At 51.4% G+C, this 12044-nt stretch overlaps 3 protein-coding genes across 3 annotated transcripts; 2 read left to right on the top strand and 1 right to left on the bottom strand.

Moving 5' to 3' along the window:
- Nucleotides 1-3783: 3783 nt before the first annotated feature.
- Nucleotides 3784-5031, bottom strand: CGCS363_v004640 (uncharacterized protein; the record flags this gene model as incomplete). Its single annotated transcript, XM_036636489.1, has 1 exon — nucleotides 3784-5031. The coding sequence occupies one exon, from the start codon at nucleotides 5029-5031 to the stop codon at nucleotides 3784-3786; it is 1248 nt and encodes a 415-aa protein (XP_036497874.1).
- Nucleotides 5032-9541: 4510 nt separating this feature from the next.
- On the top strand, nucleotides 9542-10576 carry CGCS363_v004639 (uncharacterized protein; the record flags this gene model as incomplete). Its single annotated transcript, XM_036636488.1, has 4 exons — nucleotides 9542-9572; nucleotides 9625-9841; nucleotides 9889-10291; nucleotides 10343-10576. The coding sequence occupies 4 exons, from the start codon at nucleotides 9542-9544 to the stop codon at nucleotides 10574-10576; spliced, it is 885 nt and encodes a 294-aa protein (XP_036498769.1).
- A 470-nt stretch (nucleotides 10577-11046) lies between these two features.
- CGCS363_v004638 (uncharacterized protein) lies at nucleotides 11047-11650 on the top strand (the record flags this gene model as incomplete). The annotated part of the gene is made up of 2 exons (XM_036636487.1): nucleotides 11047-11303; nucleotides 11371-11650. 2 exons carry the CDS (start codon nucleotides 11047-11049, stop codon nucleotides 11648-11650), a joined length of 537 nt encoding a protein of 178 aa, XP_036498770.1.
- Nucleotides 11651-12044: the final 394 nt, after the last annotated feature.

Genomic DNA, 12044 nt, shown 5'->3' with positions numbered 1-12044 from the left:
TGTAAAGTTTGTTTATTCGGACAAGCAATAGTGGACAGCAACAGTAACATCACATGAGATACTAGTGTCAGGCGAGATTTTTGGAGGCACAGAACAGTATGTTGCATGGTCATTCCATTGTAGTAGGTAAAGTAGAAACCACACGCATAACCGAATCCATCTCCACGAAGCTCCAATATCATTACCAAAGTTGCCTCTTCTAAGACCGACAGACTATAGTAACCCCAAGTCTTACATTGCCCCTGAGTCCGATTCCGTCATAAGGCGTATCTCACTTGCGAGGAAACTACCAATGACATCTGGCTCATACACGCCTCGCTTTCATGAGAGTCTTTGCGTTGTTGCAACGCGTAGTTGCTCTGGACTTCATCTCGATGTCTACCGTCACTGCCAAGCGATCGAAACGTCCCTCTTCTTCTTTGTCGTGAGGGTATTCTCGTACTGTGGTTTATTATCGCCATTTGACTAGTATGTGTTGTGAAGAGTGCAATCTATTGCTCTCACATCGGAGGAATCCTGGTGGTATGTACCGATTTATTTGCAAATGCCAAACTTCTCGATATACCGCGAACTGTCGTTCTTCAAATCTGTATACCTGAGTTCAGGCTGCGATTTATATATTCTAGATCAATGCCAGTTTTGATGTCATGAGACCTCTGCAGACCCAGTCCCTTTGCCACCAGGGTCGCAGGACTAGAGAAGAACCCGCTTCAAACATCTTGGAAATTCTCTATCAGCACCCTGAGACGATATAAATTGTGATCGGCGTCGTGCAGTCAATGAGAACAGACCCAATGGACCTGTCCCATGCCGGCAATATTCAGTTAAAGATGGTGATTTGACGCCAGACTTCCGATATTGGGCTGATTTGGAGTAAAAAACGAGCCGTTCTCTATACCTCTACTTCTCTTATGCACTCGTTGGATGAGATCATTCATCTCGACAAGACCAAAATACATTCAATCCAACGGCGGTTGTGCATCACGCGACACATGACCCTTCTATGAGGCACTCGTCCAAGAGTGTCAATGCCTGCAACACTATTCCAGCCGTGGTCAATCAGCCGTGTAGTGGAAGAATTCGCATTCTGAAGATATAGTTCCCCTAGGATTTGTCATCGGACCTATATTTATCTCAGCGTAGCAGCCTTTGGACCCGTCAACGATGTCTCGAGAGACGCTTGCGCATGCATGCATGACAGGGCACTTAGTAAAGCTTTTCAGCTTCTCGGAGCAACTAATGATGGCTTGTCTCGTTCTCCTTTTGCCTAAGTAGTGAGCCAGTATCCGGGGTCCTGATGATCGGGTGGCAATGATCCTGTTCGAGCATATCCTCGATGATGGAGGCTGCCAGCTACCTCCAATGCAGAGTTCACTGTCCGCACTCTGTCCATTAAACACAGTTCTTAGGTGCTCTCTTGTTTGGGTTTGACCTCTATCTGTGTAAGGTTTTCTGACTGATTCACATATATTTTTGAGACGATGATGGACGCGACCATGGTATCGCGGAGTTTATGGCATCGTTCGGTCGCAAGTGTCAGCCGCCAGACATCATCAATCTCCGGTCTGTAAAGGTCGCCCATAACCATAGTCGACAAGAACGGACAGAAGTGGATAATTCTTTGTCATTCTGTCAAATGATGCGTTCTTTGAAGATCAAGTAGATATAGAGCGCAGGTAACTACTTGCTGACGCTTCCATTTGCCGAACTTGAGTCTCCTGAATGTGTGAACTCACACGTTTTTAAGTTGGTGGTGGGCCTGTATTTTCTTCACGGACGGCCAAATGCTTTCCGAACCTCAAGCCTAGCTCTTCTTGGGTTTTCCATCATAGGGGCAAGTCACTTGCGACAACCTGGTTTGGTTCGACCGACCCGTTAGTCCCACGTTTTATGACGCACTCTCGATTGCCATCCTTGCAAGTTTATTCAACATCCCGTTTTATTATACGTCTCCCGCTCGACACTTGGCCAATTGGTTAAGCTGAGGCTACGGTACTGATCTGGCTATACGGTTCACCTTGATGTATTAAGTGCAACATCTCTATGACCATGGGCGCCTTGAGCAGATGATCCTGTCGTGGTTTCATCGCTGTTCGATCTTGAAGCAGCAGTTCAATATCCATGTAAAGATGTTAGTTTCATGGCACAGGACTAAATCCTAGCTTAGCTTCTCCATATGATGTCCGAATAGCTGGGTACCTCAGTCGGAGAGCCGAAAAAGGATGTTATCCATCATATATCACAGATGTCATTCAGTCGTAAGTACCTCATCGATAGCAATTGAGTACTGCAGCTGTCTGTTCTGTAATGAAGTAATCAGATATAATTTAGACGTATCTAAGAGCGTCAAGAAAGACATTTGATATCTCTAACCCCGAACAATATGTCGGATCTCTTCTTCTTTCTTTGCCATCATGGCCTGCTTGCAGGAGAGCTGAATCTCTGGATCTATTGAAATCGCATCGAGATGCCATGGAGCTGTGTACTGTGCCTTTTCATTCGCACGGAATAATAAGAAAGAGATAATGCAGAGTGGCAGAGTATGTGCAAGAGACATCCGTAAAGTCCAATTACTCTGAAGTTCACAACAAGTGGCCAGACACATATTCCACGATTACAGATTTTCTGTCACGGAGAAGATTGGACAGATCCCAAGCCTCTGGCATCATTGAAGCTTTTATACAGGTCACATCGAAGGGGTTACGCCCCCATTTCCGTGCATGCGTTCAAATGCGTCATCAAACAGAATGTCTTCGCAAGAGACCATCAACGGACTGAGCGGGTTTGTTGCGAAAAACCATATTAGACTAGGGCTTGTATGACTCAGGTCTTTCTTGAGGACAACAAGATTGTGCACGTGTTGTCATTTTGATGGATGGCTTCCCCGAAGGGTCGATGAATCCCATGATGGCGAGTGCTACTACTGCTTAGCCCACAGTCTCTCCCTTCCAACCCTAGCTCGTCGTCCTACCTTGCCGCTCTTCCTTTCTTCTCGTGCGGTATTTATTCACATATTCCAACCGTTATTGCAGCTTCTGAAATAATGGGACGCTGTCGGGGTCGTGTCTTCCAACATTCAACTTCAAGACAGGTCGGTTTGTAGGCCGATGCTAAAGAGACATTGGCCGTGGGTCGAGTTCGGTTTCGATTATTCTCTCGGAGGAGATTGCTACGCCGAAATGTTTATACCTCATATATAGGCTGGAGTAGCTGGCTGAAGTTTCTATAGGGGACCCTCGCCCAACTTGTTCAATTATCAAAATGAAAGCAGGAGTGGTTCAGAGGCCGGCCAATTGTGATCGGTTTTCGCATGTGGCAAGACGCTTTCATAGTTCATCATTCTTGTTTCGAGGACGATAATGCTGGCACTCTGAATGGCTTCCTCGCTGATGCAAGTGCCTGTCGGCATCTCTCATTGGCCCAGAAGTATCGCAGTGTTATACGATCAAGATGAAGGGGAATGAAAGAGGATGTGATCTCCTAATCCGAACGTGGCCATAGCAAGCCATTGGTTGGCTTGGGCTTTGATGGTCGCACATGATGTTGCGCATGCTTCGCTTTCACCAGTAGAAAAGAATACGTCAAGTAGGGACATTGCTACGAAAACGTCCTGATATTGAATGTCGTCAGAACTAAGTAGTAACGAGAGAACGATAACGAAAGACTATACAAAAAGAAAGTAATGCCAGCTTCACGCTTTCAACGAAGGCGAACCAGCAAGAAAGCACCGCACCAGCATGTACCACGACAGAGGCATCGACAAAAGCATCGATTGCCCAGGCATCATCCGGCACCGCAACCTCCCCACCAAAGCCCAGCCATGTCTGCCGTAAGGGCCGCGTTGGAATCATCAGACCCATGAAGCGTGATTCTAACGAAGGCTCTAAACTGCTCGATGGCAGCGGCGCCAAAGTCTCTGTTCTCTTTGCCATCTGCAACAGTGAGTCTGTTGAATCTCTCGAAGGCCTCCCGGAAAGCTACCCACAAGGCTTCGGATGACCAATGGAATACGTCGTGGGCCACCACTCTTGATCTCACAAACAGGTCCTGCTCCCCCTCGCTGCTGCCAATGATGTTCTTGGGGTTAACCAAAAGCCAGCAGACGTAAGAGAGAGTCTCGGCGTGAGAAATGTTCATGGCCTCGACAGACTGGCCCGCCCACTTTGGCCACTTGCCTTTGGATATGAATTGGTATTTGAGTATACGCCAGAGTGTGCCGAAGAGTTCGATGACGTCTTTCCAGGCCGCTTGGTATTCACCAGGGTGGATGTTGATTTGGAGTCGCATTGTGTAGTCCAAATCATTGGATACATGGTGAAGTTGCTGACAGCACCACACAAGACACTGCTGGAGCACGCGTACAGGTAGCGATGATGAGGAATCGTCGCAGAAGCTGCTAGATTGCATTGTGTTTTCCATGCTGCCAGTCAAGACCCATGTATCGACGTTGCTGAGATAAAACTGAAGCTGGCTCTTGCACATATCATCGAGGAGCTCGTCGTGGTTTTGCATGAAGTTGTCCAGTAAAATATAGTGAGCCAAATCGACCGAATTCTTGTCTCGAAGTAGGAAGCTGTTGATGACGACCGCGCAGGCCGAGACAGCATCGGCGATGGTCTGTGTCTTGTCCCCCAACCCACACTTGAAGTTGTCGCAAACAAGTGCGTACAGAAGGCACAACTGGGGTAGATCAGGGTCTATCGATGATGGGAAGATCTGGTTTCCGAGTAGGTCCAATGTGACTTTGCATTGATTTTCCGTCTCGGCAGATCGAGCCAGAGCTGTCAAGTATATCGAACCGTTGTTCTCGGCTTTTTTGAATTCCTTCCATGCACCTTCTGTGTCGCAGACAGCAAGCAGAACCTCTGCAGCCTGGATGCCAACCGTCTGGTCTTCTCGGATCACGTCGGAAATGGAATGGGCTATGGCACAGTCGCCGTCGCAGCTGTAAATCTCGACAGGGCTGGACTCGCTGTGTTGGCTAGCTGGACTGGCTGAGCTCTCGGGTTCCCCGGTGTTGTACTTTCTCATTTCCCATTTCTCTAGCCTGTAAACCAGCTGTCGCTTTCTGAGAAGAAAATCAGCTTCCAGTTCCCCTCGTAAAAAGGGGAATTACGGACGTGGCTTGGATATTGTGATCGTTCTGTAGGATTTCCCTCACCTCCTCGAGGGTTTTGCTTGCGTATAGATCACAGATGATAGGCTTCAACCTTTCCCATTCCCCCTGCGGCTTTCGTCGGGCTCTCGTTTTGATATTCATCAATGGTGCTTTCCGTGGGTTTCTCGAATTCCCTGGCATCGAAAGGTGAATGATGAAGAGCACCGCGATTGTTACTTCAAGCTGGCTGCTGTAGCTACCATATGAAGACAGCACAAAGTGCTGTCAGGCGAAATCCCCTCCCAGAAAAAGGCCGCAGAGCCCAACAAGGCAAACTGCCTAGGGGTGGCATTGTCACTGTTGAGGCTCATTTTCGAAGACTTTATTGGCAAGGCTTCCGTTTGAGTCTGCCTCATGGGACGCGACCCAGAAAATTGGAAATTGGAATTTCACAGTGTTACGTCCATAAGTGTAGTACTTTCAAGACCAATCAGCGGGAAGCAGCGGATTTCGTACTTTGTAAGTTGCAGCTGCATGCACAGCCGGCCACTGAACGTCGTCGGGCACGAATGGAAATGGTCTTCGCGCCCAAACCACCACTCACAAGATACAAAACCTAGTGGGGTCGCCTCCATTGGGTTGCGCGGCCGCGTTCGATTTGGCAATTCCATCTGCTCGGAAATTCCAATAGAGATGAATTGCCTGCCTCGGGCAAAGCGGTTCCAGCATACTCGCATAAAGATGGCTGCCAACGCAGGCTCTCAGGGCGAAGATGAATCTACGGGCAACGCAAGAAGAACGACCCATCAAAACCCCATAAGACGCAAAATGAGTCCTCACCGTCCAAACGACTGGTCGCTAGAAAGCGGAGGTCGTTACACAGAACAACGCGAGACAGAGTCCATAGCCGGCTTCGGCAGGATACCTTACACAAAAACGTCAGAGTTCGCGGCCCCGATTGCCCGAAGCGAATCACCGGCGCCGCGTGGTCGGAGACCGAAGCCTCACCGAGGGTTGCAGACGGCTGCCGACGAGGCGATTTCATCGATCGTCGCCGAAAAGGGTACCAGAATAGGAGAAGACGAGCAAGTCAAGAGGTACGACAGCCTTACAAGAGAGACGGGTATTTTCGATCTAGTATCAAGATCAAGTTGGGGTTCTCAACAAAGCCTGGATGGGTCACCATCGTCTCGAAGAGTAGCAAGGAGTTTGGCTAGGTTAAACGATGCAGGAGATAGGTATTTCAGGGTAAGAAGATGGCGCCAGGTAGAAAATTCAAGACCCGGGCTGATGTCTTTGGTAGCAATTATCCCACTCGAGGATGTGCAAACAAGATCGAGGGTCCAAAGGTGGTCCAAAAATGGTATGAGATAGCTGGGGAAACTTCCCATCAACTTTTGGAGAATTGCAACGCGCATGCGCTTGGGAAAAAGAGACCCGGGGATAGAGAAAATAGCCGTACATCGAGCCAAAACAAGATACCTTACAATAATTCGAGCATTCGCTTAACCGCCACATCTCGGAAAGAGTGCAAGAGGCGCCGAAATCGAGATGTGATTCCTTCGCCAACGTAGAAAAGTGAGCTGTGATTTGCGGCAGGCAGTCGGTAGTTACAGCGCCAGTTGTCTCTCAATGCTCGGGCGGTTGGATCGCGAATGCTGTCATGACAATCGGGACGTGAGGGGCAGGCAAGGTCGGGTGTGTCGAGGATGGGCCAGGTGACCGTGGCTGGCGTTGCCCCGCAATTTAGCCCAGAAGCCGGAGAAAAAGGTGCGGTGACGTGGGGAGGTATCGACATGGTAGAAGTACCTCGTGTAGCGACGCGGTTTCGTTGGCTTCGAAGCCAGCCGCGCACCGTGTCGTAGGTAGGTAGCTGCAGGAGGACGAGCTCTGGGTCGAGACCAGCCCGGCTGGTTTGCCAAGAACAGAGCGAGTGGCATGAGACGTGCAGTGGGCCGATGGATGTTTCTTTTCTCTTGCAAACCGCAGCTGGAGGCGAAGCACGACCGTTGGAAGAAGCAGAAGCATAGGTAACATGCCGAAATCAGGCGAAATGGGGCTCGGTCAAAGTTCTGCTGATGGTCAATTTGTGACAATTTCTGACTGAGGAAGAAAGAACATCAGAGAGCGGTGTGTGAGGTAGTCGGTAGAGTTAGCTAGGTTGGCTGGGTTCAGTGGTGGTGGTGTTGGTGTGCGGCGCTACCATAGCTTCCGCCCCCCTCTCGAACGGCGTCCCGTTCCATTGGAGAATTGGACGACGGGTGTGCAGCAGTGACTGGAGTCTATCCAGATGCGATAGTTGCGCCGATGCTGCATTCGCGGAAGTCGAGTTTGGAGGAAGAGGCAACGACACCCTCACAGGTGCAGGGCAGACCCGCCGTCTGGTAAGCATTGCTGGACGTCAGCCCAGGAGAGGAAGCTATGAGGTGATGATGATGGTGTCGGCGGATGGCAAGCAAGGGTCCCGTTTCCTCCAAGGTTCCAAGCAAGGTGTGCCGAAGAATTGAGACACAGGTGTCCCTTGGGCCTGCTGTCAGCTGTGAAAGTGTAGAAAACGAGGCATTGCGAAGTGAGGAGCGAGGAGGTGGTGGCTGATGGACGAAGTAGTTTGCCAGTCCATTGGAATGAGCGGCCACGAGGAGAACACGATGGTCCGCTAGCAAGACGGTCCGGTGCAATGCCCAGAGACTGACGGTGTCGCCTCCAACGCTTCTCAATGACAACAATAGCGACGCTGGAGACAACGACGGGCTCGGCGGTTGCAGGGACGAATGTCAGTGCACCTCGGAGAGAGGCGATGGAGAAGTTTTGGAGCGGGAAAAAGTGGCCCTGAAGCATGGGGATCGGGATGGAGGGGGAGCCACTGGCGAGGTTGCGGAAAGTCGTCATACTTGTGCAAGGATGACCCAATCACGGATGGCACTCCGCGGCGTCTTGCCCCCTGTCAGCCATCGGACTGCAGCTGCAATGCGCTCCACACCTGCTGCGCAACGCCTGGCGTGTGCTCCAGCTTCACCTCATTTCCTCACTGTTCAAGGTCGAGCCGTTTGGTCTCATCCTACAGTACTCGTAACCGAAAATCATCAGGAAGTGAGTGTACATGGAAGGGCCCAATGCAGCCTCTTGCTTTTCTTAGCTTGTGTCGCAGGTCTGTCTGTGGCTTGCGCTCCATCTTTCGTCGTCTTGGCACCCCCATGCCACGGCCTTCGAATCCTGGAGCTGTTCCACCTCTTCAGTGCTAGGCAAGGTGCGAGTGGCTGTTGTATCACCCCATCAAGGTACGGGTACAGTGACTGTGATGGGTGTCTACATGAACGGGACGAGACCAGCTACTGCGCAGCAGGCCGGGTGGCTGGCCTGGGGAACCGTTCAGTGCTGGAAGGCATACACGCATCGTCAGCTCTGACGACAGCTCGCCATCTTGACCTTCGCGACTACTGACCTTAAAGTGTGGCTGCTAAACGGACAGGGAAGAGCAACAAACAGGGTTAGCTGGGGCTAGATCGGCCAGTCGACCGCCAATGCATTGGCTCCGGCCAGCGGACTCCTTGTATCATGTTGTTGAACCGCCAAACGCAGGGCCGATCCCGATTCAAAGCGCTTGCCCGTCGCCCATGTGTACTGTACGTAGGCACGTATACCAGCTACAACACCGATGAAAGCCTCGATTCAAGGCCTCAAAAGATCCATCCACCGACCGAGCAGAGCAGGTCACCCATACACCTGCCTTACGTGCTGCAGACCGTATCCAATCGGTAGTAGGATGGTCCTTGGCCTCAGGTGTCAGCAAGCAGCCAACCCATAGCCTACCCAGCCAAGCGAGGCGTCCAAACAAGCACACACAAGCCCCATCCCATCTCATTTGCTCGCTGTCCCTGCCCGTCCTTTTCCAAGCTTTTCTCGTGCACCTCAGGATTGGGTTATGCTCCTGACACGGTCAACCTTGGATCATGAGCAGCATGTGGCCAGGGCGGTACTCTTGTTGGGGGCCACCTCACGCAGTAGTTGCCAGTTCCCGCAATGGGAAAGCATCGTCGTGGGGGCGTGGCTCTCGCGGACGTGGAGTTGTAAGGCAGACGGCCCACGCACGTCGATATGAAAGAGAAGCCGATGTACATGCAGCCCACGCCCTCAGCACCTACCTTCCTTTCCGGCCTGCACCAGGGGAGGTACGTCTCTTGCATCTGCGTTACACGCTAATGTGCCTGTGGCGAGTTGCTTCCCCGCAGATTTCGCATCCCAGCTACCATCCATGTTTCTTTACCTGCTCGTTTAAATGCTACCCGCCTGCCGCCCATCCAACCTACGCCATCTCTCCTGCTTCCAACACGACCTCGCTGCACAACCACCAAAAGCTTCATTGAAAGCTGACTGTGGATTAAGGACCGCTGGGAAGAAATCCGACTTATTTCACCACCTTGCGATTTACGAGCTCGCGTCACGATGCCTACCGCCTCGGAGCGTATCAACGCATGTATGTCGTCGTCTTGTCCTTCGCTTGCTACAGCTTGCTAATCTGCCCCCAGTGAACCCCTTCTCTAAGAAGGAGTCTCATAGCGCTGGTTCCATCACGACATACAAAGTCCTGACCATCTTGTCTTGGCTTCTCGCCCTGGTCGTCACCCTGTACTACGTCACCAACGAGCCTCACGATGGCTTCACGATCCGCAGGAGAATATGGGATCAGAACTACCTGTACCGCACCGCCTTCACTTTGAACGCGACCATTATTGATATCTACTGGTAAGCACGAAGAATCGCAAGAGGGTGCGTGGTATTGACTATCCTAGGATTGTTCTCTTCATCCTCCAGATCGGCTACGTCGCCCACCTCTTCTCCAGCAACACCGACTACGTGAACGCTGCTGCGAGCGTCGGTTCTCACTTCATCTTCCACAACCTGCTCCACTTCGCCTTCGTCATGCTATTCGTGCGCTCCCACTTCGTTTGGGCCGAGCTCATCTTGATCATCAACTTCGCCAACCTGTCTTCGCTGTACTTCCGCCACAACGCATATCCTCGTTTCATCCACTGGCCCGTCGTGTCTGCTCCCTTGGCATGGACCTTTGTTGCCATCTACTGGAACGGTGCGATCATGGTCCACGACCCCGACAACCTCGTTGCCCGCATCTTCGGCAACATCTTCATTTGGTCCATTCTTGTCTACGGTGGCTTCTTCATTACTATCTACAAGGTAAGTCTGGCATGAGAAGGCAATTCGATCCACTCAACTAACATGTCGCAGGATTACACCATGGGCTTCTCTCTCAGCGTTTTGTCCGCCGCCATCGGTGTTGCTCAGTTCTACGACAAGGTTATTGCTTTCCAGTGGATCTTTGCCTTCACCATCATGGCCGTCCTCTTCGTCTCGACCCTCGTCATTGCCTACCCTGCTTGGTCTGGCAAGGAGTACTCCTGGCCCCGCCGCTCCGCTCCGGCCGACCAGGAGCGTGCCCCTCTTTTGGCCGACGACCAATAGATTCAAAATTCTTCAATAACCAACCAGCCAAGCAACCTCTGACCTGGGTGTTGTTCACAGAAGCACCGATAGAGTCAAGAACAGGTACAAACGAGGTGTTAAGAGGAAAAGAAGGACCCACGGAAGGGCGTGGGCATCGAAAATTGCTTTCAAAATTGCTATGACAACTGGATCATTGGTGGGATGGCATGTAAATAGCATTCTTTTGGTCACGCATGAGTAGGAGAGACGGTAATATCCCTTTGGTTGACCAGGCAAGCGGGTGCGAAACGCAGAGGATGACGTAGCTGTCGTTCTTATCGCTATCGCTATCGCCCGATAGTTTGTTATCGTAATGCACTAGTCTTGATAAGGAATAGCTGATTGTCCCGTGCTCACCTTGCGAACCTGTCAATCGTCTTTTATGTACTGCTGTCTGTTCACGACCTGAGTTGCTGCCTCACTCGGGTGTCGTGCAGTGCAGGGTTACCATGAGCCCGAGGGCATTTCCCTTTCCCCTCAATGTTGGGAATGATATTTGCCAGATCTCCCGCATTGCCCGAATTTTGGCAACCCCCCGCGGGCCAAGATTTATCGAGCGTATATTCACCAAAGATGAACTGCACCTGATTCCAAGCGGATCAGAGAACAACACCCCGCCAAATCCCCAAGAAACCCAAGAAAACGGCATCGAAGACTTGGAGGCGCAACAGCATTTGTGGAAGAAGGCCTCGTTCGTGGCTGGAAGGTACGCGCATCGCACTCTGTACCCTCCACCTCTACCTGTCCAGCAGGGCTCGTTGAGCTAACAACAGGTCCCCGCCCGTCTCATGCAGATTCGCCGCAAAAGAGGCCACGATCAAGGCACACATTCAGAGACGCCTGACCTTCCACGACATTACCATCTTGAGGAAGACACTGGTTGAGGGGCAGGCGAACGCGAACGGGAGCGGGCCGCCTGTGGCTGTGATTAAGGGTGCGAAGGAGGGCGAGCGGGCGCAGGAGGCCAAGATTACGATTAGCCATGATGGGGATTATGCCACTGCTGTCTGTATAGCTTATGAGCCACCTGTCGAAAAGGGAGGAAATGAATGAGGATGCGCTGAGTAGAAAAGTCGAATTCGCGAAGGTATGGTAGAGTTAGTACCTTGTCTGCCTGAGCGTCTGCCATCTGTTTAATAGGTGCACCGGGGAAGACAGAAACGAATCGCCTTCCCGCGGAAAACAATTTGGGCCACGGGCCATAATGGTATCAATTCCAAGTTGAAAAACTGCTAGAACTTGTTCATATTGCCTCTAGCGCAAACAGCTTTGCCTCGAAACTTCTCACGCAAGCTCCACAAGCTCAAGCTGTGACGGCGCGCACGCACGACCCCACGCAGCTACCCACCACAGGACTACATAAGCAGGCTTTGCTCGCCTGACGTCAACAGCGAGTCAATTCGCTTCACTTGGCCGGCTGGCGCAATGGTAGCGCGTCAGCCTCCTA

This window comes from Colletotrichum siamense (genome assembly GCF_013390195.1).
Source record: "Colletotrichum siamense strain Cg363 chromosome Unknown KSG_Cg363_contig03, whole genome shotgun sequence".
Classification (NCBI taxonomy): Eukaryota; Fungi; Ascomycota; class Sordariomycetes; order Glomerellales; family Glomerellaceae; genus Colletotrichum; species Colletotrichum siamense.
Note: the sequence above shows the minus strand (reverse complement) of the source record. Positions and strands in the feature narration are given on the sequence as shown.